General features: G+C 43.5%; 1 protein-coding gene across 7 annotated transcripts in view; it reads left to right on the top strand.

The window, feature by feature from the left end:
* synrg (synergin, gamma) overlaps positions 1-27,219 on the top strand; it is a 31,830-nt gene that overhangs the window by 197 nt on the left and 4,414 nt on the right. Inside the window, exons 2-22 of one of the 7 annotated variants that reach the window (XM_031873461.1) lie at positions 4,074-4,114; positions 4,412-4,554; positions 4,889-5,016; positions 5,294-5,399; positions 5,490-5,601; positions 6,046-6,450; positions 7,272-7,550; positions 8,692-8,772; positions 8,926-9,122; positions 9,556-9,801; positions 9,886-10,025; positions 11,569-11,693; positions 12,226-12,288; positions 14,655-15,626; positions 21,202-21,753; positions 22,850-23,013; positions 23,158-23,211; positions 23,534-23,630; positions 23,955-24,103; positions 24,540-24,650; positions 24,785-24,823. In XM_031873461.1, the coding sequence (XP_031729321.1) occupies positions 4,074-4,114; positions 4,412-4,554; positions 4,889-5,016; positions 5,294-5,399; positions 5,490-5,601; positions 6,046-6,450; positions 7,272-7,550; positions 8,692-8,772; positions 8,926-9,122; positions 9,556-9,801; positions 9,886-10,025; positions 11,569-11,693; positions 12,226-12,288; positions 14,655-15,626; positions 21,202-21,753; positions 22,850-23,013; positions 23,158-23,211; positions 23,534-23,630; positions 23,955-24,103; positions 24,540-24,650; positions 24,785-24,823 (4,204 nt within the window). The remainder of the gene's footprint in view (positions 1-4,073; positions 4,115-4,411; positions 4,555-4,888; positions 5,017-5,293; positions 5,400-5,489; positions 5,602-6,045; positions 6,451-7,271; positions 7,551-8,691; positions 8,773-8,925; positions 9,123-9,555; positions 9,802-9,885; positions 10,026-11,568; positions 11,694-12,225; positions 12,289-14,654; positions 15,627-21,201; positions 21,754-22,849; positions 23,014-23,157; positions 23,212-23,533; positions 23,631-23,954; positions 24,104-24,539; positions 24,651-24,784; positions 24,824-27,219) is intronic. The other 6 variants (XM_031873462.1, XM_031873466.1, XM_031873465.1 and 3 more) reach the window with 6 other exon arrangements.

The raw sequence follows: 27,219 nt of genomic DNA, 5'->3' as shown, positions 1-27,219 counted from the left end.
AGCGATTACAAACAGGGTTTTGTTGTAGGAGATGATGAGATGGCTGGTTGTCAGGTGTCAGCTAACGTCAGCTAGCTGGTTGCTGCTGCCTGTCCATGCTCAAGAGTGGACCAAAACAATGCCTCAGTGTTCCTATATTAACACATGTCACGTCTCGTGTGACCGTTAGTGTGCACGCAGCTCACGGTGTCCAGTGTCCGGATATTTATCGAATACAAATCCTTATTACTCTCTTGTAACTTTAGCATTGTCAGGAGAATAGCTAGCACCTGTACAGACAGGCCTGTGCACGACCGATAATGTTACAATCTGGCCTCATCAACTTTGTTGGTATTACATGGTCTGCCAGGTAGGTAGGCTGTTTAGTATCATGTTGTTACATGGTTGAGTATTTAATAAAGTGAACCAGGAGGGAAGATCTAGCAAAGAGTAGCTAACCTTAAATTACAAGATACATAAGCTACTTGTGTTTTTTGTATTCATAATTATTTACTAAATTGCAAAGTATACCCTGTCACGCGTGTCTCTCATCTATATCCGGTTGATACATAGTTGTAGGAGATGTACAGGTGTCTTATCAGAGCAGTAGGATGAAGATACCTGCCTCATGATTCTTTCAAAGCTGAGCTCGAGCAGTTTGAATAATAAATGAACTCTGGGTTAGCCAGGTGATACTGATCTGACAGGTGAAACCAGAGCCCTCATGACTGTAAATGAGTGCAGTACAGGAAAAAAAGCAGGTGTAACGTGAAGACCTGGAGGTAATTGTAGTTCTCCTTTTATGTGTTGATCTGTCTGGTGGACAGTTACTGACCTGAGAAACATTAGCACAGAGCAGGAGGTAATGACTTAAAGTATTTAGTCAGACAGGAATGTGCCAGTAATAGTGACACGCAAAAGTGTGAGGGGGAAAAAGGGTGTTTGTGTGTGTTAGGCCGTTCAATGAATGAGCAGGACTGTCTTATTGCGGTGTTTAATTTTTAAAGGAGTTTTGTATTATTTGATGAAGGATCTTGACTTGTATCTTAGTTAATTTACTGGATTACTAAAAAACACATTCCTGTCAGGCTACGTTGTCCTTACTTTTCTCAGAAAAGTCACCGTATCATATATATACATTCATAAACATTAATGTATACGGTACCAGAGATAGTGGATTTCATCCATATTGGTCACTCCTAACCAGCACCACTTTTCACTGCTGCTAATAAGGCCTTCACTTTATTTGACAGGTGACTTTCTCTCACATCCATAAAGTCTTCATATTTCTAGCCGGGGGCATCTATCTGTAGCGTGTTCAAATCTGTTTCCATGTGAAGTATAATGGATAGAAGTGAAGGAATGAAGTTTTGGATTGTGTGAGTGCAGTTGTGTGTGTGTGTGTGTGTGTGTGTGTGTGAGTGTGTGTGTGTGACTGCCAGACATGATAATACAGCAGTAATAAATTACAATGTGTCAGGAGTGCCAGAGTGGAAAGCCAGGAGGTGGAGCAGTGGTGCAGCTTGTAAAATAAGCGTAGCAGCTCAGCTTGAGCAACATTTGTAGGTGTTTGGAGTAAATGTATCAATGACTGAATGAATGAAATAATGCGAAGCTGTTAAGTCAAAGATACAGTAGATGTATCTGTCAGTAGGCAGTCACAGAACAGCTTGATATCAGCTTCTATTTGTATTTGGCTCCATGCGTATTTCCTCAACAGGTCATGTGATTGTCAGACATTTGACTTCTTGACTGTCAAATGATGCTCTATTGTGCTTGTCGAGAGTATATTATTGTGGGGTGTGTTGACATTTCAAAGTTTGAATTATAACTAGAAATCTTCTCTGTCCGATCGTCAGTCTTGGAGAACTGGGTACATGACACTCTACGTCTGTATTTCCCTTTGAGGGAGCTCTCGTCAGACATTCTGCATATTCCACTGTGAGAGAAGCTGCAGAATAAGCTTGAATTCATTTTTCCTTTTAGCTTCCTCAGTAATGATGACATTGACTGAAACTCCTGACCCTGCCATCTGTTTGTCAGAAACAGTTTGATGATAGCTGTCGGATGATTGCGGGCCTTTTACAAGGTGCTGGCGTCCACAGCTGCTATCACTGCTTATCTCCTTCTGTGTTAATCTGCCCGGCCGTGACCCGTTATTTGCTGCAGGATGGTGGGCAGCAGCGCTGTAGCGCTCCTCTTAATGCTTTTAAGCTGCAAATCTTACAGGGAGCAGATGTGACTCTGAAACCTTCCAAGTCGAGCATCATCAGGCCTGTTGATTTATAACATGAAATCATATCAAAGGCTCATTCTGTGATGGCATTACTCCAGTCTCTCTTGAAAATGTCGCCCCCTTCATTTACACCTACATTGTTTTTTGGCCACATGGGGGAAGCAGTAACGAGCTACAAGCACAATACTCATGTAGCCATATTATCACGTTATAAAGTTGACTTCTTATGCAGTGGCCTGTTCACACATGCAAGAGACATGAAGCATCACTTTTGAGGTTTGTATCGACCTGATGAATGTGTGAGTTCTTTAATGTTTTTGTTAGTCTCCACCAACTCCTTAGGAAAACATCTGGCTCCTCTTTTGTTGTTTTCATCACTACAAGATTTAATCCATTGTTCATTTTGAAATATGTGTTTATTATTATATATCGGCTTTAAATCTTATTTATTAACTTGATATTATTTCTATATAATTACATTTTGCATGTACAATAGCGCTTAACTGATCAAAGATATTTTTTAGACCTGATTATTTAATTCTTTTAAGGGATTTAGTAGCAAAAAGACCAACATTTGTTGGTACCAGCTTCTCAAATATGTGTATTTGCTGCTCTTCTCTGTTTAATATCACTGTACATTTATTATCTATGGATTTTATATTGTTGGTCAGAAAAAACAAGTAATGCAAACACATTACAGCACCACTTTTCACTTTTTGTAGCAGTTTGTAGACTAAATCGATTAGTTAAAAAATAATTGATATAGAATACAATCGTTAGTTATAGCCCCAGATTTCATTGCTTACAAAAGCACATTTTCCATGTAGAAGTGGAACTCGGGTCTAAATTATTCCTTGATTGCCACAGGGAGTCGTTTATTGCTTTGGTAAATGCTTGACTGCCTGATGATGAGTTCCCGGCCTCTCTTTTGTTAGCACAGTTGTGTTGGTACTAAAGTTATCCGTATGATAAAGTCAACCATCGGATTAGTGATGCTTAGAGTCGGTCCGGGACACCAGAGGCTTGGCCGGCTCTTTCTTCTGTTTGTCTCTGCATCCTCAGCTCCAGCCTGAAGAACTGGGTTGTAATGCGTTATTTGACAAATAGCCTGTGGCCTGTGTGTGTGTTGGCTCCGGTGAGTAGAGACTTGGCCGACTTGTTTCTTAAAGGCCCAATTCTCAGCACAGACCCAGTGAGTCCAAGTCGCCTGTGGAAATGAAACTGCATCAATAATTCTGCCTTTTTGGGCATTAATGTTACATTTTTAAAGGATCAGTGTCTGAAAATTCCCCCTGGTCTTTGTGAATAAATGCTCATTGCTGATCAATGAATGCCAACAGCAAATCAATCAGACTTTGTACTACGATCCCACTCTAATGTAATGTCACAATTATGAAAAGCAATCAAGGCTTTTATTTATTGTTTAGTTGTGTCAAATGCATACGAATCCAACAACAATTACAGTGCAAGCAGGCGTTTGCCCAATGAAACCACATCCAATTAAATGATTTGAATTATTTGCTCGTTGACTCAAAGCAATCACCATATTTAGTCAAATACAGTTTCAAATGTCCTCCTCTTTAGTCTTTCACCTCCTACTGCTGTGTTATAAGTATTACACCATACCTATGGTATTATATAGCTGTATAGCAGCCACTAGCCTAGCTTTTAATGTATTGTTATACAGCATTTACAGGATAGGAGTTCTGTGATTTAGATTCATACTTTGCATTGTTCAAAGCTGCAGGCGACATGATGAGTGTTTGGAGCTCACCTAAAGGTGTTATCTGAAGGTTTCTTTACTCATGCCTCAGTTTGAATCTCATTACCTGCAATTCTGTTTGTTCTCTCACGTTAGTTTCATGTATCCTGTTGGAGGGGGCCTGGGACCGCCACAAGGTGAGTCATTCTGCAGTCAAATCCGTCAAAACAAACACAGACACTTTTCTCCGAGCTGTCACTGTAGTCACCAGAAAAATAGATTTGTTTGTTGCTGAGTCTTTTTCCAGCTGTCTAGGAAATTGATTTGCAACACTGAATCATGTCCAGTCTCTAGAGGCTCCAGTCCTGGATTGTATTAAGTCGTCTTCAGTGTACATTAAATTGGGCGTACTCGTGCTTGAAATAGTAATTAAAGACATTATTCTTTGCCGTGTCTACAGTATATGATAACGGTGTTTGTGTGTGTTTCTGCAGGCATGGTACCCATGCAGCAGCAGCAGCAGCAGCAACAACAACAGCAGGGCTTCCCTATGGTTCCGGTCATGCAACCGAACATGCAGGGCATGATGGGAATGAACTTTGGGGGACAGATGCCTGCAGGAGCGATGCCTATGCAGGTGAGCTTATTCTCTGTGTTTGTCTATTTGTTTGTTGTCTAAGGAGAAAGTTGTCCTCCTAATGTTTGATTAGAGATTTGTCGTCTGCATTTGTAGTGTTTTTAACGAACTTGCTGATGTTTGCTTTCATTCACGAATGCATACTGAAACCCTGCTGTGTAGATTTAACTGATTTCATTTCACATGGAGGCCTGGGCCTAGAGCTTATCTTACTGTCATTCTGAATTGCAATGCTTTCTCTCAGTGTGAGCATCTAATGTCATGTGCAAGAGTGTGACGAATGCTAATAGCATGTCTGAGCTGCTGTCTGTGTTATGTTTTTTGCATCTCTCAGGGTGGGATGGCTCTTGGTATGCAGACCCCTGGGATGCAGTTCTTGGGTCAGCCACAGTATATGAGTATGAGACCTGCTGGACCCCAGTACACTGCGGACATGCAGAAACAAATGGCCGAGGAGCACCAGTAAGACGTCTTTACAATAATATCATGCTTCTTGTTTGTTTGTAAGCATGAATGCTCACATCTGCATAGCCAGCTGAGTAACTAACACACTACATTATGTATGCCAAAGCATACAACCGAGAGGCAGTAATTCAGTCGACTTTTAAAATATGCTGATGATACAGATAAGTGCTCCCTGTCCACATACAGGCGGTATGTGGACACCATAGGTCTTCTTTTACCAACCCAATGAAGGATATTATGTCTCCATATAATGTCTCCTCTTCGTGGCCTTTAGAAAACGCCTGGAGCAGCAGCAGAAGATGCTGGAAGAGGACCGGAAAAGAAGACAGTTTGAGGAGCAGAAACAGAAGCTGAGGCTGCTCAGCAGTGTCAAACCCAAGGTGAGTGCTCGTTTTGCTTTTCTTATGGCATGTCGACTGCTGATCTTTGCAACCTTCTGGGCTCTTGATCCTGTATTACTGCGTACTCAGACGGCTGAGAAGAGCCGCGATGATGCCTTGGAGGCAATCAAAGGCAACCTGGATGGCTTCAGCAGAGACGCTAAGATGTACCCGAATCCGTCATCGCAGACCAAGAAGCCAGGTACCTTCACCCCGATGATTTCATCTGTAATCTCTGAGAGTTTTGTTCCTTTTGTTCCTCTCCATCAGCAGATCTCCGTCTGAGAATAACAGCTGGATTAGAGGCAGGTCAGCATGATGACTGCTCAGCTGGAGGCAGACAGATCACATTTCTTTTATCACATTATTGTTTCAGTCTCTCACATCTGTACAGCTGTCAGTCTATTGTCATTAAAACATTATTTTAACAAACATGGCCTGAAGCAATATTCCAGCCAACGTTCCCAACCCTAAAAGCATTTTATTCAATCTGAATATTTAATTAAATGCAAGATTTTGGTTGAATTTGCAGTTCTACAATTTCTGGTCTTGCACAATACAGTCTTTATCTCACTCCTGGAATTCATTCTCCATTGCAGTGTGTGTCATGTGTTGTGCCATCATCATTATTTCTTCATTTTTGCAGACTCATCGCCACCACATCCTTCTGTCCCCACTCGCTCCCTCCCCCCAGCTTTGTCCGAAGACAATGACGACTTTAGTGACTTTCACGGGCCTGTAGACGCCCCCTCCTCCTTCCCTCCGTCCTCCTCCACTTCCTCCGCCTCCGGCCTCTCCTCTCAGGCCCTCGTCCAGCCCTCGTCCACCGTGACAGGTTTCTCCCCGGACGATGACGAGTTTAGTGACTTTGTTCAGGGTCCCCTAAATGCGTTCCCTCCCTCCGACCAAGTCCAACCTTCCTCCCCTTCCCTGAAGGCAGGACTGTCCTCCTCTTCCTCTTCCCTCCCTCAGTCCCTTCCTGCCTCTGTGTCCATTTCCACTGTCACCCAACACTCTGCTGTCAACAACAGCTCCCAATCTACATGTCAAGGTAACTGTCTTTTTGCTTTGTTGACACCTCCCTGCCCATCCTCATAGTTTATACTCAACCATATACATTTTAAATGAATCTGGATGATTTTTTATTATAGTGCTTTTATTGCCGATGCTGAATATTTTTACTGGCACGTCTGGTTTTTTTTCGTTGGCCTTGGCCTGTGTTACAGTGTGAGAGCATGCAGCTAGCCCAGCAGCTAGCCTGGCTGTATTACCTAAACCCTCGAAGCTACCAGACACTACAAACTATAGGCAAACAAGGATGCAGCATCAATAAGAAACTCACCTTGCTTCGTCCTTAGAAAGTGAGAGTTTTAACCATATAGTAGCAGAATCCATCACTGATACCGAATCGGTTTGTGGTTTGATAGAAGACTGTCACACTCGTGTGTCATCCGCCGTCTAATCTCTCGTATGAGCAGCTGCTCCGTGACAGCTCTCAGTCTCTAGACTATGAATGACAGGACGGAGAGATGCAACACCAGCCCTCCGTTGAGTCCTCAGACTGTTCTGACCTAGTTGTTTGAGCATCTGGAATAAACAGTTTCAATGTCCTCAGGCTTGCATCGCTTACCTCTGACGACAGAGACCTTTTTCAATATATTTTAGGATTTTTTTATTTATTTTTTTCGATAATGTAGAATCGATTGCAGGTTGGATAATATATTTGACATGGTTAGTTAGTTCTGAAACAAAATGTACACAGTAGAAATACAGGATTAATACGCTGTATATTACTGAAGTAAATACAACTTCAACTGCTTTGTATAGTCGGTGTGTGTTATCAAGAGCTCTGTTCCTCATTCACCCCTCTAGGCCCGTCCCTGGAAGAGAAGCTATTCTCCTCATGCGATTTTTCTGCTGGTAGGACGGCACAGGTTAGCTTTAAATCCAAGCCGAGTTTGGCTAAAATGGGTCCTGGAACTAAAGTTTCAACCCAGTTTCACTCCAGCACTAAAGCGAGGGATTGGGCTGTGGCCCCTCAGGACTTGAGTTCGGTCTTCATTGCAGAAAAGCTACCTGAGGTCCCGGGGTCGGCACCCGGCGCCCCCCCATCAGCCGTTGACTCGTCTCCTCAAACCGGTAGTGACAGCGGTGAGAGACGTGCCTGTTTATTAGTCTTCATAGCTTCTTCTTCTCTCCCTTGCTTTGCTGCACACAATCAAGGCAGTACTTCTCTTTCTTTCTTTCCTGGGGAAATATTTCTACTCTTTCTAACAAACAACTCTGTACCTTTGGGGTCATAACTGGTTCATACCAGATTCTGGGCTGGTCATCGTACTAGTGTAGCCTCTGAAATAAAATTCTGCTCTTAATTTCCTTCGTCTCTTCGATCAAATGGAGTGGCGGTGTCTTTGAGGTATCCTCCCCGGTGTCTTTACACACTGCTCCTAAGCCAAATCTCTGCTCTTATATTTGCCCGCTTCATACCTCTGTCACCTCAGACCACATCTTGTTGAGAGGGGCTTCTCATGCTGCCGCTCTCTGCACACGTTGTGGGAATGGACCGTGTCTGTCGTGGTCCTGAGGTGACTCAATAAGCTGCTGTTTGTTCCCCTTCGCTATGTAACACCTTCTCAGAGAAACCATCTCTGGCGCATGCTGACTGCTATGGTTTAACAGGGACGCGCATGGATCGGCAGGTGCCACTGATGCCCGAACATAATTCGAGGCTGATTGTGCATGCCACTTAGCTACTCCTTTGTGCTTTTTTTTTTATTGGTTTGTCTGTGTCTGTGTCTTCCATGCCATCAAGGGAAATACAGAGGCTAATCATGGAGACCTGTGAGATTTGTAATAAGATTAATTTCATTGCCCGCTGATGGGAGTATTATGTGCAAAGCGGCTGCCTGAGTAAACACACGCCTTGTAGACTCAATAAGATGTCTTGAAAATTTGCCGTAGTTTAAAAAAATATATAGTTTATTTAGGTCAATGACGGCAGTTAAATTAGATTTCCAGCTTCTTCTGTTTTTTTTACAAGGCAGTCTCCTCTGTCCGCCCATCTTGAAGCCATAAATGTCTCATGTCTGACGGGGCCAGACTCTAGTGATTCAGTGCATGAGAGCATGACAATATGCACAGAGTCTTCCAGACATCAGATGTATAATTTTTTCGAGGCTTGGCAAATCGTATGCCTGGGCAAGTTATTTGCTACAACAACTAACTGTGTGTGTGTGTGTGTGTGTGTGTGTGTGTGTGTGTGTGTGTGTGTATGTATGCGTGCTTGTGACAGCAGGTGTTGGTGTGTACCCACAACAAGAGCACATTCCACCCATGCTGCCAGCCTGGCTTTACAATGACAGCCTCATCCCAGGTAAACATTTACACATGAATATGTCCAGTTTGATGCTGTATTTTGTATAAAGAAATTAAACTCTATAAATCTCCATAGCGATTGAGATTTGAGAGAATTTAACTCCATTTCTAGCATGTATGAATATTGTCCTTTCTGTTTGTCTTTCCTTAGAAATGTTCAAGAAGGTTCTTGAATTCACCATGACTCCGGCAGGGATAGACACAGCCAATCTCTACCCAATACTAATGTCATCAGGACTTCCCAGGGAAGCACTGGGGCAAATCTGGGCGTCGGCCAACCGCACAACACCTGGCATGCTGACCAAGGAGGAGCTCTACACTGTACTTGCACTAATTGGTGTGGCGCAGGTAAACGCTGGAGTCGCGACAAATGATCACCTTAGAACGACTTCACTAATCGTCATCCATGGCTCCCATAGAGGCTCGCCATCAAGTCCACACTGTAGTCAGACGGGCTTAGCTAGAAATGGGTAGAAAGAGGCAGCGCTGTGAATCAGCCCAGGGCTCGTGGTGCCGTGTATACGGCTCCATCAGTCCCCATCAGCCGTGTTTGGCAGGAGGCTTCTTATCATCCTTAGCCTGGGCCTGTAACCACCACTCCGCAGGGAGCTCACGAAACACTGCATGCCACCGCTTCCATGCAAGCATTAAGAACATTGGTGATGTAAATCATCAGGAGCTTTAAAATACAAGCACAATAAAGTGCAAACAAATGTTTCGTGAGGGTTTCCACAGTAGCTTCCTTAGTCAGTTCCCTAAAAATCTGTTTCCTTTGTTTCAGAGTGGCCTCCCAGCAATGAGTGTGGAAATTCTGAGTCAGTTCCCTTCTCCACCTGTGCCCAACCTGCCGGCCCTGGCTATGGCCATGGCCTCCGTCATGCCGCAGCACCAGCAGCCCATGATGACCAAGCCCCCTGTTTCCATGGCCATGCCCACATCAGCACCACCAGTTATGGGCATGACTACCGCAACGCAGGCTCAAGCGCCCACAAACACTAACTTCATAGCCAGTTTCCCTCCTGCACAGGTAACAACACCGTGCCTTCAGGTCTGCATTATCCATCAGTTGATCATAATTCACATCTTACTCACTAACGCGTTGTCGGCTCAGGGGCCCAAAGCCGATGACGATGACTTCCAGGATTTCCAGGAGGCTCCAAAGGCAGGAGCGGGAGACCAGTCCTTCACTGAGTTCCAGGGGGATTCAGGTGGAGGTTTCCCCACCACCCTCCCATCGCAGCACCAAAAAAGGTATTTCATTCTAGCTCACTTAATTAGCAATGTCTTGGTCAAAGTTGTATGATCCTAATGCTGAGTTTACATTACAAGAAATCAATTTCTTCAGCGTTCCTCGTTATTTCTTACACCTCACCAGTTCTACTTTTCTAAAGCAAAGATGTCGGTGTCTGTAGTGATGAGGGTCTAATATTTAGCCCCCGTTGGTTATTTATAGCTGAGCTATTCTGCATATAATATTTGTGTCTTCAGTCGTTTATCTTGGAAACCATAGAGTCAGACACTGTGTCTTATCATCTTGTAATAACCTCCCTAGAATAGCAATGAGTTTGGGTCATCTCTTAATGAGTTAATTTCAATGGACAGCAGATTGGCTCATTTCTTTGTATCACTTTCCAAGCTCGTTTTGAGAGACCGTCTTTTCACAGACAGGAAGCCGAAAAGCAATTATCCGTTAAAAGACAAAGGGAGAGCAGAGCTTAAGGCGTTTTATAATTCCTCCTGTTTCTCCCCTGAAAACATACACTTCTGACTGTTTCAGCAATGTAAGAAGAATTCCCCACAGTCTGATGTTGTCTAATTAATGAGAAGCTGAAAAGCTCGTGTTGGTTTAACGGCAGACATAGCTTGCTGTCACATGTGTTGCCAGTGATGCGTGATCCAATCAGCTACACTTTCAATGCAAAGCAAGGTTTATACACATGTACAGTGTTGTCTTTTGTATCTCACAGAGGCATCAGAACATAACACGAATAGTCATCATATAGACAAATACATTTATGTTTATTTTCATTATGGAAGGGACAATGCACATTAATTAACATGAGCACTTGAGTCCATCATGCAAATGTCACAGAGTTAGTGACACGGGCACACATTTTCATCTGCAGTCTCCTACAGTAAGCACAAATAAAAGCACACAGACAATTAGTAAAACAATGACATAACATAAAAATATACTGAAACATTTGCTGAAAGGAATGAGTTGACATATAAATACGCTTATTTACTTACTGGAGGTGAAAATGTTTGAGACTAGGTACAAGTAGTAAACAAGATGAGGTAAAAACAACTGAAAACATGAAGCACAATGGTAAATACTGCAACAGATCTGATTTGTATTGGGCTGCATGTCAGTTGGCAGCAACAGAACTTCAGAGAGGCCCAGTAAGCTGAGCCCAAGTTAGACGAGCATTGTTTCAAAAAAACACAGCACAGATGTTTAATTAGTCAAAAATACATTTCTTACAATATGCAGACAGACTGCAGTGATAATTGGACAAACTCCAATTAAAACTCACCGACACTCACAATTATGAAGGTGGCACTCTTGTTATGTGTGACTTAGTCTTTTTCAGTGTTTGCATGAATAAAGCACAGTTACAGATAAAATTGCCCTCAGCGTTCATCATCGCCACCATAATGGTTAGTTCTACATAGAATAAGTCACCACACTTTACAGCCGGCGGCAAGGGTTTAATCAGCTTATTGGGGATTAAACTGTTCTATCGAACCTCACTCGTCCTGATGTCTGACTGTAACTATTGTGTCCCTGCAGTGCGTCTGCCATGCTGACTCCAGTGTCCGGTTCTTCGTCCGCCTCCGTCACGGCCTCTGATAAGTACGCTGTTTTCAAGCAGCTGTCTGTGGAGCAGCCGGCAGAGCCTACACCCACTGCCTCAGGTACCTTTCTATAGCTCACACTGTATGTTACGAGTCACTGTCTGCTCTCCGTGAAATGCTCCAGTCGGGGGAATCTGGGAAGAAAAGATAGAGTAGAGTAGATTAGGGAAGGGAAAGAAATATGATCTTCAGATGTGATACCAGCTTCACAACACAGAGAATGTCTCATCTCTCACATGGGTTTCCACACATTTCACCGTGACACAGCTGAGGAATAGCGCGACCACTATTCCTCAGATTCTAATATATTATCCTTTCCTATCCACCTCCATATAGCGTTTTACTACTTCTGAAATAATATTGATCCCTGAACGTTACGTACTGCAATTTCAGTCTTGGACATTATTTCCAATCAGGCCACCTTCAGTTTTATGGAAATCGTTTTAACTTCTTAGAATCTCAGTGGTCCTTGAACAAACGTAGAGTACCGGTTGCGTTAGCAGACTGCATTAAGGCAACACCTGCCTACCTGTTAAATGTGTTGTATTTTCTGTTCATACTTTACCATTCTTCTTTATTTGTTCTGATCCAGGTGTTGGGGACAAATACAGTGTATTCAGGCAGCTCGAGCAACCTGCTGACAAGAAACCAGTCGGTAAGAAACTCGGCCACACATTCAAGTCTCCTGTTTCTAAAACACACACATTAGCAAATCAATCAGTTTTTTAAAAATACATTTCTGTGTATTCTTGAGAATAAATCCTTTGGCCTTTTTGCCACATGAAAAAGAGGACCTGTTGGGCTCAGATATGGTCGCTAGTGTGAAACCCCTCCTAATAAAACATTGTATCGTGACTTGGGTAAAGTTGTTAGGGCGCTACAATGCCATATTTTAATGCCATTCTTTACACTATGTGTTGTTTTGCACGTCTTTAGTGTTGATGCCGGTGTGTTTCCCCCATCCCTGTTTCATTAGAACAGTTTCCGATGGGGACTGCTCTTACAACTCCAGTAAGTCATGCTTTGCGGTGACCTTTCCTTGGCATTGTCGGGCTCCATCTCCTTAATGAGCCCATTAGTTATCTCTTTTCCACCACACACCAGCGGTGTGAACAGATTCTCTGTTTCCATAGATGCATATATTATACAGCAGCGGATTAACAACCCCTGAAACTCAAGAATGCATTCTGACTCTTTCTCTTTGAGGTTTTTACACCAGCGGCTTGTTTCAAAAGATTTGAGACGAAAAGATTCTGTTCCAAGAATGTTTCTGCTGCTCTTTTTATAGCATATATTGAGCTTTGTCATTGCAAACAAGACCCATCTTAACAAGCAATTTTTAGTTTCAATTACATTTTTACTATTTTGTCAACCAAATAGTAAAACAACCTACAATTGTATTGCTACCCAAGTTCAGGCAGTCGCAACTGCCTAAAACCTTTGCAATGTATCTAATAGGAGTAAAATGTACTAATGGTGGTTTCCTAGATTTTAAAGTCAAATCTATCTTCTCCAAACCATTTTGACATCTCGGTCTCAAAGGTTGCATAACTTGCTAGAATACCAAAAAACAGCCAACTGTGACTAGTGCAACTTTAATTCGGGATGCACCGATGCCGATATCGGGGTATCTGTTCAATTCAATTCTATGTTTGTATACTATACACATTATATACTGCAATTTTAATTCCTGTATAACTTTTGACCAATTTGTTGCTGTAAGAGATTTACACTCAAATTGTAGTTCCTGTTAATTATGAAGATTTCTTACCAAGTTGCTAATACGATGTATTATTTGAGTTTTAAATCACAATTCAGTAAATTTACATCTATGCATTTATTTGTTACATTTTGTTTTACAAAGCCTGATATTGCCTTAAACATGAAAGAATGATCCAAAGAAGCATGCAGCTTATTGCACCACGGTTTGAGTAATTACTGGATTGTGATAGACTGCAGGGTATCCATTAAGTAAGAGCTAATGCCAGCGTTGTCTCTGCAAAGTCCATTAATTCCTGATTATGGACACCTTGAAGGGGATTATACCGCTTATACAATGCTCATTTGGAGAAGAGTAAAATGATTAGTACCATTAATTTATATCGTCATGCGTTTTGCGACCAAAATCTGTGGCGACTCTAACAGACAAGCTGCTAGAAGACGGTTCCACTGCCCCTCTGAATTTACTGACGCATGTAAGTGAGCTTCACTTATTCGCTGTTCAACTCGCTTCTTCAGGCTGCGGCCGGCAGTACACATGGCCTCTCTCGTTTGTTTGTGAAGATATTGGACTAGTGGAGACGATGACATGTCTCGTAGTTGATCCAAAGGGTTCAATGAGCTGAGTGGACTAGAAACATCTCCCGTCTGTTCTATTTACTGTGAGCTGTGAACAACATTTCCATTGCATGAGAACCTTATGGGATGGTAATGATTGTTCCAGGTATTAGCCAGCCCTCAGGGTTAGCAGGGAAATTAAGGGAATAATAAGATTTTGTTGCAAAACGTATGAAAATACACACTAATACCCAAAGCCCAGGTAACGATATCAGTATCAGGACTGAAAAAGTTATTTCGGTGCGTCCCTGTATTTAATTTGCACTTGTTAAAAAACTGGCACTGGCAGCAAGTTGACCTCTATTACTCCACTGGGAGAAAGTTGAGAGATTATCAGACATAAGGAGACGATATTACTTGTTAAGATGGACATTTCTTCTGCAGAATTTCTTCATCATGTTCTGTTCCAGGGTGAGCAGCTCATTGCATGGTAGTGCGGATGTCTCTCGATGACGTAGCTTTTTTTTGTGCAGTGATGTGTGCTGTTGATCGGAGGACTGGAAGTTTACCGTGATCGTTTACCGTGATCGCCTCAGAGCCATAACTAACAACTACCCGCTTCCTTTCTTGTAGGATTATAATATAACAGAATCATGGCGGCTGCAGCTGTAAGTGTTCGATGATGACTCTCTGCCACGATAAATATTTTGTAATGATCTTAAATTGTTGTCTTTTAATTCGCAGGGGAAGGATTTGCCGATTTCAAGTCCGTCAGCGCTGATGATGGCTTCACAGACTTTAAAACCGCAGACAGCATCTCTCCATTAGACCCTTCAGACCAGGCCAAGATCTTTCAACCTTCCTTCCCCTCTGCTTTCCCAACCTCTCAGTCTCTTCAACATCTACCACAGCAGCAGCAGCAGCAACAACCAGCAGTGTCTCTTTCTCAGCCCAAAAATCCTCTCAACATGGCCGACCTGGACCTTTTCTCTTCTATAGCTCCCTCTGTTCCTGCCCCCACAGAGACAAAACCCAGCACGTTCCCCTCAGTGTCTGTGCCCCCCCCTCTAGTGCTCTTACCAGGTGGAGCCAAACCTCCAGGGGGAGGTGCAGATGATTTTGGGGATTTTACCCTCTTTGGCTCATCCTCTGACGCTGCTCAGGCTTCCGCAGCGGGGGGAGCTGTGGCAGCGCCACAGGACGACTTTGCAGATTTCATGGCGTTTGGCAGCTCCGGCGGGGAGCCTAAAGGCGAGAGCAGCAGCGTCGGTGTCCAAGGGGAGACCTCCACTCAGCAGCGACCTCAGCAGGGCTCAGACAAATACGACGTATTCAAACAGCTGTCTCTGGAGGGAGGCCTGGCCTACGACGATGCTAAGGAGAGCGGCGGTGGCTCCTTCTCTTCGCTCAAGAGTGACACCGACGACTTCGCCGACTTTCAGTCCTCAAAGTTCTGCACGGCGCTCGGGGCTTCGGAAAAGACTCTGGTGGACAAAGTGGCCGCTTTCAAACAGGCCAAAGAGGACTCCGCCTCCGTCAAGTCCCTCGACCTCCCGTCCATCGGGGGCAGCAGCGTAGGAAAGGACGACTCCGAAGACGCACTCTCAGTGCAGCTGGACATGAAGCTCTCGGATATGGGCGGAGACCTGAAACATGTGATGTCGGACAGCTCTCTGGATTTGCCCGGCCTCTCGGCCCACCAGCCCCCCGCTACAGGTGAGGAACTAGTGCGATTGCTCTGGTGAGGCCCCATCCAGTCTCACACACAGTATTAATTCCAAGGCCAGTAGTGGCCTCTTCTCCTCAGTGCCCATTTGTGAGCACCAAACAGGGGTCAAAGGGCAAGTAATGACGTCCTAATTGAATTGAATATGCTCAAATACTGAAGACAGACGTAACACTACATGAATAACATATCAGATTAGATGCATCGTATCTTTCATTCTACATTTCATCATTCATCTAATCTTATTTATTTATTATTTATTTATTTATTTATGTACGTGAATCCTTAGTTCCCCCTTTCTTTTTATTTCCATATTCCTTTCTCCTCCCTCCAGTCCCTCCATGCATATATTATTGTTGTAATGACAGAAAGTTCCTGGCCCACATGGACGCCTCGTTCTGATGTGTTTGCAGTCATAGTTCAGAGACGAGGTCTGTGTGACTCGGATAAGCTCCCCGATGTGTTGTGTCCACGCTGCAGCAGCAGACGTGCTTCCCTTCAGTGTACCTTTTGTCTCCGCAGGCCGAACTTTACGAGTGTGTTGTTGACGTGTCGTGCAACGCTAACCGAGTGGTTGAATTGAATGCAGACGAGTACAGGAGATTGTTACGTGACAATCGTCTTGTTTATTGATGAGCTGAAAATAGATTCCATAGAATGTTTCCTTAAATGTGCAAGATCGGAGATTGGGAGCATCAACCTGTACACAGCGTACACAACCCTAACCCCTGAGCTCATAGCTTACAGCACTACACAGAGGGAGAGCGACTTCATCCTCTGCTCAGGTAGACATTACTTCACTATGTCTTTACATAGCAAATAGTTGTTTGATGCTATGTTAATGTTCAGAATGTTAAACACAGCTCCTTTAAATAAGAAACAGGAAACAAGATATTTTTATATATATATATATATATATATATATATATATATAGCACTGTGCCACAGAGGCAGCCGAGATGTTAAGTGCATCAGAGCTGGATGCAAAACAATCTTTGGGCCAGTTATTTGAATGCGAGTGCATGTTTTTTGCGTCTTTATGTACATCAGCTTTTGTATTACTCTGCAGTATTTCAGACCTACCATGCAGTGTTATTTGGATCAAATTGCCCTCTTAATTATGAGATGTTTCAAGAATAGCGTGTCGGCTTTTTCTCCCCCTACCTCACGTCCATGACAGGCGAAGGACCCACACGCATACGTACACACAGTTTGATTAAAAGGAAATCAACCCAGTTTCGGTTCTAATCAGGAAATGTTCATGCCAGCGTTCCCTCTCCTTCCCTCTCCAGTGCTCATCATGTATTCATCGAGCGTATCACATTCCATGCCATGGCTCATGTTTCACAGAAACATTGCATTTGTGATGTAATCCGAGGTGGCATGTAGCCGTTGTCGGCAGCTCAAATAACATAGTTTTGTATTTTTTAACCTTTTATTGAACCCTTTTCTGGGGGTTGAGAGAGAGTCGACAAAGTATTCACCCAACGACATGGACACTTTTTTGTTTTTTACTCACGCATTCAACTTTTTGCATCGACAGCAGTTGTTTCTAAACTTTATCAGTTAATCATCACTCAAACAACATGTATCTCATATCATTCCACCCAACGAATCAATGATCAGAAGAAATCACAAACATAAACATCCCCATTGCCTTATTTGAGTTTCTGGACAGTGGTGGAAATGAAACTGGCCCCTCTGCACTGACAGAGTTAGATGATGGTTTCAAACAAAGAGTCCAAGGAGCTGCAGTGAAACAGTGAGGCTCCTCCTGATAACAGAGCCCAGTTCATAACCAGATACATTCCTAAGAAGCTTTTTCACTACTGGAACAGCTGCTCCACCTTTTTCCCAAGCTTTCATCCTTATTTATCCGAGCTCTGGGACTAATCTGTTGTTTAAAGTGTAGCAGGCCGAGCGGTTTCGAGCACCTCACCATGCTTTGCACTGGGTTTCTGGACATGTACGTAATCTTAAAGAGACAGTATTTCTCTTGTGAGGGTTTTCCTTTTTCAGGAATTTAATTTTATTTATTTGTTTATTTTTATTTGTTACCGTTCTCTGTGATATTGCAGCATGAATAACCATGTGTGGCTCTCCGGTCTGGCTCTCTGAGAACATGATGCCGTTAGTATTACCCTTCCTGCCTTGCTTTTTGCTGCAGTATGTCTGTATTTTCAATTTGTGAAATTGACAAGAACATAACACAAGATATCATTTTATGCGTAACAGTATTGCAAGTTGTTTTTATCAAAGGAAACAAATGTATACATACAGATTTAATAGTGTATTTTTACTACAGGACTATGAGCTCTTATTATGACAGACTCCTTAATCTTGGTGTGATTTGCAAACTATGTAAATTAAATGTAGCCGACAGTATTCAAATATTTGAGGTCAACATTCCAAACTAAACATTGTTATCTCAAGTACTGACGTGCTATTATTTAGGGGATCATAAGAGTTTGTGCACATTAGCCTGCTTTAAAAACAATCACTGTAGCAAGAGAAAAAGGACACTGTCTCTTTAAACCTGTTTCTGCATCTGTGATTGGATGTAATGGAAACCCTTTCTGGGATGTCAGGTGTAAGGATGACCCTCTTTGTTTTCTGTAACCCTTTGAGTGCTTGAACAAGATCACTTTACATGCAGATAAGGAGGTTAATGCAGACATTGTGATTACCTCCTCTTCAGTTGTTATTATTAGAATAAACACCAGGACTAAAATCTTATTTCATAATTGTAAATGTATAAATGGCAGCCTCTTAAACTGTGGCTTTTAAGTCCTCACTGCTCCTTAAAATGCAGTTTGTTCACAGCCTTTCCAAACGAACCAATCTCCCCCCTCAGGTCCTCAAAGGGTTAATGCTTCCTGCCTCGAGCTTGTTCTTTGAATTATCTCTTCAACTTGGCTTTGCAAGTGTTCTGTACTCGTATCTTTTCCGAAACACCTGTTGCTTTACATCCTAATAGTAAAACACGGTTTGTCATCTCCCCAGAATTCCCGATTTGAGTCTGTGAATGTGCCTTCTCACTCTGGTTCCTGCTTCTATATCCTCGGATTCTCTTTGTTTTTACCTTCTCTGTTTGTTTTCTACCTTTTTCTCCTGACTCTGCATGCCCTTGTATTCTAAATGACTGAAATCTAATATTTTACAAGTGTTAGTTTGACAAACCTCTTGTAATAATAGACCGCTTTCACAGTACTTTGTGACCTCTCTCTCTCTCTCTCTCTTTACTCATGTTGTCATAATAAATATTACTGTTGGTATTGCTGAAATGCGTACCGTCTTATTTTCTCCTTTCACTTCTTGAGAAGCCGCAAAGTGATCTAATGACACGAGGCTTACAGCACTAGGTCCTTGTCAATTTCACAAATTGCTTTTTGTATCTGAGGGGTTCTGTCATGCAAAACAGGAAGCGTTCAACAAGGTCAATATATGTGTGTGTGTGTGTGTGTGCGCGTGTGTGTGTGTCAGAAAAACAGAGAGAGAGACGTGAATCCTCAAGTGTTGTGACAAATGTGTGCACGGTGTGTCGGTTAGTATTTGTGTTGAAGAACAACACAATGTAAGAAACAGCAGATGTAATGACAGGAAAGATCTTTTATTGATGTTGTTCGAGCCTTGAGGCAAAATCCTTCAGGTTTCATTTAGTACATTATAAAGAGATCAACTCTGATGAATGCAGTGGTGGGCCGTGCATTTTATACCTGGGCCTTCTGTGCTGTCCTATTGAGCTACGGTTATCTTATCTGCTTCTATTGGTGTAATAATACACGTATTTGTATTAAACCGTTCGGTACGAGGCTTACGCACCGAACAATACGTTTGAATAATACTAGTGCATTTGGAAAATGCAGAAGCTTGAATTGTGGGAAATATAATGTTTTCAGTGGACTGCGCTGACGTAGGAGACAACGGGATGTGTGACCTTTTGAACCCGTAACAATAACAAAAAACAGCTGAGGCCCCGCGTGTGAGGGAGGCTAAGCTAAACTAGTTTAGCGGGGGAACAACGGCAGTTAGCTGTTCCCTACTGATTCAAGCAGAGAAAAGTCACAAAAGTCACTCTGGCCTACTGACCAATCACGGCGCACGTTAATGCAGACGTACTTAGCAGGCTACCTGGGTAGCAGTGGCACGTCAAAGAATACGCCCAACATGTCAAACTAAAGATCTGATTGGTTGAAGACTATGACAATCAACAATATCGTCCCCATTCACTTTAATCTGCAAAGTCTACCTAGAGGACCTCGGGCCTCTCTCCTATAGAGACAGCATAGAGGTGACATCTGATTGGATAAAAGCTCTCCTTAAAACAAGCTGTGCTGGAAGCAGCGCTGCAGGCTGGAAGCAGAGCAACAGAGGAAGACAGGAGCTGTGCAATGAGAAAATAAGCTAATGGGAAAAAAAAATTATGATGCATGTAGTGTATTTGTGAAAAAATATTAAATTGTAAAATAGCTATAACTTTGTGATTCTGTTTAGCCCAGCAGAGAAGGCTTAGCTGGCCCTGACGGCCCACCGCTGGATTAATGTTAGCAGAGCTGTTTGAGGATGAGAACAGCAAGTGGTTGCCAGTGTAAGGAGAACTGTCCACTATTTAGAAAAAGGCAGTGTTAGTATTCATTGTGTTGACAGCAGTAACTTTATTCTTATGAACATAATTCAGCTCAGACATCAAAACATTTTGTTCATCGTTCTTCACGAGGTAATTTATGAAACAGAACTTTAAAAAAAATATGGACGAGACGATGTGTTACCGTTCCAACAACAAGAACGAGTCAGGCACAAGTATTATAATGAAAAACTCGGCATCGTAAATATGCAGATTTACGGTGTACGTGATTGTCTGTGTATTGCAGAATTTGTTTTCGCATCTTTTAAAGGACAAAATATGGGGAATGTTTCCTTTTACAAGACATCTCAGATGCAGCATAGGTGATGCTGCACAACATGCCAGTAGAGTCAGAGGGTCAGTCCTCCCAAATAACAAAACAACCTCCAGTGGTGGTGATGACGTAGCCGTTTAGGTTTTATCTGCACATTTTTGAGATATCTTTGAGATTTTCACCTCCGTCCCAGAACAATGGAGGTGAATGGACATGAATTAGTGGTACAGGATTGAAAAATGACATTTCAAAGATTCAACAGAGGTACAACATGTTATGGATAATCCACAGAGGACTGTTTTCATAGGGATTATTTCTTTGGTTGAAAGTTGCTCAAATAGTGTGGATTATCCAGGGTAACCCGCGTTCTTGGTTTTAGAAAGAGATGCTTCTGTTTTTAGTGTAATTCTCAATCTCGTGAGCACCACAACATCTATTTCATTGGGGTGAAGGCAGAAATGTCAGACTGATATATCACAAGCTGGCTAAATAAAACAAAAACTTGCCACCACTAGAGGTAAGTGAGGACATACAACACTTGAACCATCCATAAGAGACGGCGATAATCCAACAGAAATCTCAGTCCCTCATCCAGGCTCGTTAATCTACCTCCTATCATGACAGCATCTATGCTATACCTAGGAACATGTCTGTGTTGTCATTGCAGAAGGAGACGACATGAAATTTGACCCCTTCGGGACGTCTGCCCTCAGCACCCTGTCCAGCTACGACTGGTCAGACCGCGAGGAATGTCTGCCCGGGGAGGTCAGAAAGCCGCAGGGCTTTGAGGGAGCTTCCCGCCCGTCTTTAGTGCCAGCACAGAAAAAGGAGCTGACCTTTGGCAGCACAGAAAACATCACGAGCGGCTCCGCGGCAAAGGTCCCGGCCTCCTTTCCCACCGAGGACAGCTCGTCCACAGATGACAAGTTCGAAGCCTTCGCTGATTTTGGCCCCGGCGACCAGGGCGGTGTGGATGACGAGGACGACTTCGGGGACTTCGCGAGCACAGTTTCTGAAAAGTCCGACTCGCCAGCCGCCACTGCGGAGGGCGGCTCCGAGGGCAACCAAAGCGAGGCCTCTGATGAGTTTGGAGCCTTCCAGGGGGACAAGCCTAAGTTTGGCAAGTCTGACTTCCTCAAAGCCAGCGCTCAGACCAACGTCAAGTCCAGCGAGGAGATGATCAAGAACGAACTGGCGACATTTGACTTGTCTGTTCAAGGTGAGTCACGATCATCGTGTTGAACCTGCTGTGTGTGATAGGAATAGAAGCACCTTCATCATTCATGCACATTGATAACGAAAACAGTCATAAATTAGCCTTAAATCAGAAAGGCACATATTTAAAATATGGATGAAAGATGGTGGAAATGCCTCTTTTTTTTTTTTTCTTTTTTTTTACGTGGTTCTGTTATAGTTAACTCATTAGTTTTAGCTCTATACAGTGATGTTAATACCAACATTCTGACCAAACACTACATGTTTTTGATTAACACTCTGTTGACTCTGTTGGCCAACTCCAAAACCTTAAGCCCTAAAATGGCGCAGAAACACTCTTCTCAAGCCTCGTCTCCCACCCCACCGCCACATGTTCAGCCCCTCACATCTGCAGTAAGGCTGTCAGACATTAGATGGCAGTGTTGAGATGACGGCTCTGCTCTAGTGGCAGTGACTGGTGAGATGGATTAGCAGAGGCCAACAAATCCATGAGCACAAATTAACCGTATCCACAGACAGGCTGATCGGTTTTTTTTTTTAAACCGCTGTTTGCGGGTGTCATGTTCCAGGAATAATTCATCAGCTTCTCCTGCAGCGTGATAAAAGCCCATTTGCCCGATAGATTTATCTCCCCGGTGCTGGATTTAATTTGTGTGAGAAAGAGACCCTTTCTCTGCGCCCAGTGGAACCGGAATCTGATCCTGGGGGAGCTTCTGGGTTGTGGGGAGGATGACGCATGTCTCTGTGGGTGGTGGAGAAGTTGGGGGGGGGGGGGGATAGATTACCTGTGTCTGGACACACACACACACGCCAGCCCCACTGGAATAGCCCATGTGTGTTGTGGTGTGCTGCCAGGATTTGCCTGCGAGTCCCTATGAATAATTCATAGCTGCATATTTGTGCCTCTGTTTTGTACGTAATTATTGTTTGTCGTAAATTAAGTATTTACTCATGCTGTCCTTGTCCAGGAGGAACTAGCTGCAACAGAATGGAAGCATAATGATTGCAAACAAAACGTACCTCAAAATGAGTCATCGCCATAGGTTGCTGTGCTGATAAAGAACAACAAAACAAAGTTTGTGGTTCTCGCTTTGTCTCAGGCTCCCACAAACGCAGTCACAGTTTGGGCGACAGGGAGATTGGGCGTTCTCCCCCGTCTCCGGCTCCAGAGCAGCCCTTCAGGGACCGATCCAACACCCTGAGCGAGAAGCCCGCCCTGCCCGTTATCAGGGACAAGTACAAAGACCTGACTGGGGAGGTGGAGGTGAGGAGGGCCCGGCATTAACTGTTATCAACCAACAGATTTCAGCACAATACTCGGGGACTGTGAAAGGCTGCAGAATACAGACATGTTCCTCTCTTTTGCCTTTGTGTTCATTTGAGATAACGTTGTGCTCTGTTGCTGCAGGAGAGCGAGCGCTACGCATACGAGTGGCAAAGGTGTCTGGAGAGTGCTTTGGAGGTTTGTATTTTTCTTATCATGTAAGTTTTGGGACAAATCATTTCCTCTCCCCCTGCAAACACACTTTTTATGATTTGGATTCAAACTAATTTTAATGAGTCTGTTAAAAATATACATAAAATGTTTCTGCACACCTGAATATGTGTGTCAGAGGGAAACACAACTTGAAAATAATCTACCGCACGCTGGAATATTTATTAATTCAGAATGTTAATCAAATGATTCAATTCGATTTTATTTATCAAACATTTGCCTCAGTGGGCTCTACCATCTGTAACAACTAACTACATCATAATGCTGGCTTCTGTCTTCCCACATTAAGGTCATCACCAAAGCCAACAACATCCTGAACGGCATCAGCAGCTCCTCTGTCTGCACCGAGGTCATCCAGTCTGCTCAGGGCATGGAGTACCTGCTGGGTGAGGAATCACAAGTCTCTCTCTCTCTCTCTCACACACACACACACACACACACACCATATAGTGTGAACAAGAGGCTGTTGGAGAACCTCGTGTGTGGCCTTGCACCCTCTGAAGGACAAGAGAGGACGAGATTAAAAGGAGCTCTGGTGCGATGGCTTATCTCTGCCCGCTCTGACGACGTCCTGTTCCCTCATTGTGCTCCTCTGCTTTTTAATGAGCTGCGACGGACTGAACACAGTGTTTCTCCCCGAAAACGGAACAAAAAAAGAACAACAAAACAGGTTTTTGTGATATGTGCGCTTGTGTATTTTCTCTTGACAGGCGTGGTGGAAGTGTATCGTGTCACCAGGCGCGTGGAGCTGGGCATCAAGGCGACAGCCGTGTGCTCCGAGAAGCTGCAGCAGCTGCTGAAGGACATCAGCCGCGTGTGGAACAACCTCATGGGCTTCATGTCGCTGGCCAAGCTCACTGTAAGATGCGCAAAACATTAGAAATATTCCAGAGAAGACGAGGACGGTATAGATGTATTTATTTAGACGGCTGTCTGCTGCCGTCTGTAAAGCAGAAACATAGAGACTGTCCTCAATCACCGAGCCAGCAGAGTTGCAATATTGTTTTTCACACTGCAGAAGATAAAACATAGTATCTCGAGGAGGGGGAGAGAAAACTAAAATGGAACTGATGATTAATTGAACCATGGGGGGAGCTTTTATTTCAGGTTCATGCTGGTTTTGTTAGTTGTTCCTCCACATAGCTGAGTCTTTAGAGAAAGCTGATGATGCTCGGAGATGTTTACTGTGAGCAGTAAATGACTGCTGTTATTATAAGAATAGAAATTACTACATTTTGCCCAGCGGCACGAAGTGAAATTTGTGTGTGCGTGTTTTTTTTTGTGTGTGTGCGTAGCCTGATGAAAGCTCCCTCGATTTCTCCTCCTGTATTCTGAGGCACGGCATTAAGAATGCCAAGGAGCTGGCTTGTGGGGTGTGTCTACTCAACGTTGACTCACGCAGCAAGGTTTGTACACACACACACACACACACACACACACACAATATAACCGTTAGTGGATACTTTTTGACAAAAATATTGTTGTGCTCATCCACACCGGATAACAACTGACATTTGTGTGACTTTGAAACGTTTTGCAGAACAAAGAAGAAAGCACTATTGGACGTCTGTTTAAACGAGTATGAGACATTCAACTGCCAAATAAATCTCATTCCACTCTTTCCCACTGGGGGCCTTTGGGGGCGGGGCCTATTATCCTGTTATCCACAAGCCCGACGGGGGGCCAGAGTGACGGGATTCACTTCTCTCCATTGCTCCTCTACAAGCAAACAGTTGTCTTCATAGACGCACACTGTAACGGAATCAGTTTAGTTTGTCAAGCTTTCTGTTTCTCACACGGCACATAGTGCAGTTTGTGATGACGCTTTCATTTCAGAGTGTTAAGTGTAGACACAAGCAGCTCCTCACTTCAAACCAATGGCCGATGATGAGATCAGCTGTAGATAGATAGCTATGTTGTGTGTTTTCTCCAACTCGCTGAAACTAAACCCAGGCAAAGACTCACTGTTCTCACCAGCTGATCTTTTTCTATATGTCAGTGCTGAGATTTAGTTCTTGGGACTATTAGCTTAGCTTATTGGTACTTTTAACGATACAAAAGAGAAAAGACTTTTAGGATGAGTAACTGGAGTTGCTTGAGTGTAATAAATAGCAGCAAAGAGCTAACATTAGCCTCATCACTAATAGCGAGGGTATGCTAGTTAATGTAGCCTGTAATTCCACAACATAAGTTATTTATAAGATCCTTGACTACTGAATTAACTCTCGGTTACTAACTTGACTGTAGGCAGGGAGAATAACACACTTTTAACTACACGTTTGCTCTTGTGTTTTTAAGAATAAGACACCACCCTTCAAGTTATTTTACTGCTGGGTGTCTCTCTTACTAGAGACCCATGTGCACCGTTTCAACATGTGAAGAAATCCAATGCTTGACAGGCCTGACGTGTCTCCTTACAGTTGCTAAGCTATGATTGGACGATCACCGTTCGGAGAAGGGCGGTCCCAGCTTTTGTACTGAAGGCTGACTAAAAATAATAATAATGTAATGTGATAACAATGTACACTCTTCAAATAAGTGAGAGAGGAGTCGTCACTTTGACACCTCAGGGTGGGGTCCTCGCACTCTGGGATTGGTTTCTTCGAGGTCACAGATCTCGTCACTTTGTCTTGGACGGGTTTCATTTTCTACTCTGTCGCCTCCAACGCGAGGCGAGCGCTCATCTCGCCGCCTGCAGCTAACAACCATCGGTGTTTCTGATAAGTGTTGAACTCTGAACGGGGGGGGCGCTGTGTGCAAAACGTCTGTGTCTGTGTGTGTGTGTCTACCTCCCGGCCTACGGTGGCTTTGCTTTCCTTCGACGTGGGCCGTTAATGGTGTTCTTGGACCCTGCGGTTTAGAGGGCAGGATGGCGGCGCAGGCTGTTTCTTGCGGTCCCTCTGCTGCTCAGCCAGAAACCAGATGGATGGCCCAGGCAAGATGTGGCTGACGGAGAGGCATCTAGGATGCAAGCAGATGTGGCTTACACATTAGTCAAAAGTGGGGAGTACAACTGACAATTAGCCCGGCACACACAAACACACACTCTCTCTCACACACACCTCCCACTCTTATGTGCATATCAGCAGGCTGAGAATTGATGCGGTTTTATTTTGTCTCTGTGCCACTAGCATGAGATTAATAACCCATCTTTTAATTGCATTTTTGTTTTTTTTGGCAGAGCCACGCGGGTAAGTACGAATAAAAGCCAAGTGAAGAATAGCATCCCCTCAGAGTATAATGAAGTGAAAGCACAGCTCCGGCTACAGCAGACGCCACTGATTGTTGCATTGTCCTTCAGTCAAGAGGTGCTGATTTGTTTTTCAACCAAGGTGCTGAAAGGGAGGAGATGTTGATGTTGCGTCAAAGAAATCTGACGGCTGAAGAGCTTGATTGCTCCTGCTTACTTCTGGCTGTGAATTTTAATTTTTCAAAAGCTTCTGGAAAATCTGTATCCCATTTGTTGATACAAATTGACCCAAAAATCTAGTAAGGGTTTCAGTCTCACCTTGTCGCTGTTGGAGTGATCATTTTGCGGGAGTCAGGGATGGGCAACTGGCAGCAGCTTCAGCTCAGCTCAGTTTGTCACTCAAAGGCAGCAGCAGTTATGGTTTATCATAAGTGAATCTTTTCAGCTAATGATGCTCCAGCGCATCTCCCAAATGATAAATGTTAATTTGAGCAATTACAGGGAGCAGCACTGGAAAGGATTTTAAGTTGAATAATTTAGCATATCTGGCTATTTATATGAATGCCCAGAGGATTTGGGTTGATTGTTCTGTGTCGCTTTTACTCAAGGAGGTATGACAGCAGTACTAACAGAAGTTTGGATCCAAGCTTCGTCAGCTTTTTCTGCAAATGTTCCCATGCGCAAAAATTTGAATTCGTAAATCAGTTTTTTTTTTGTTGGTGGCCCATCTCTGTCACAGCTTGCTGTATTGTGCCTCGGGTTAGCAAGGTTCCTACACAGCAAAA

Source organism: Anarrhichthys ocellatus, unplaced genomic scaffold, assembly GCF_004355925.1.
Source record: "Anarrhichthys ocellatus isolate YVR2014 unplaced genomic scaffold, GSC_Weel_1.0 scaffold72, whole genome shotgun sequence".
Lineage (NCBI taxonomy): Eukaryota > Metazoa > Chordata > Actinopteri > Perciformes > Anarhichadidae > Anarrhichthys > Anarrhichthys ocellatus.
Note: the sequence above shows the minus strand (reverse complement) of the source record. Positions and strands in the feature narration are given on the sequence as shown.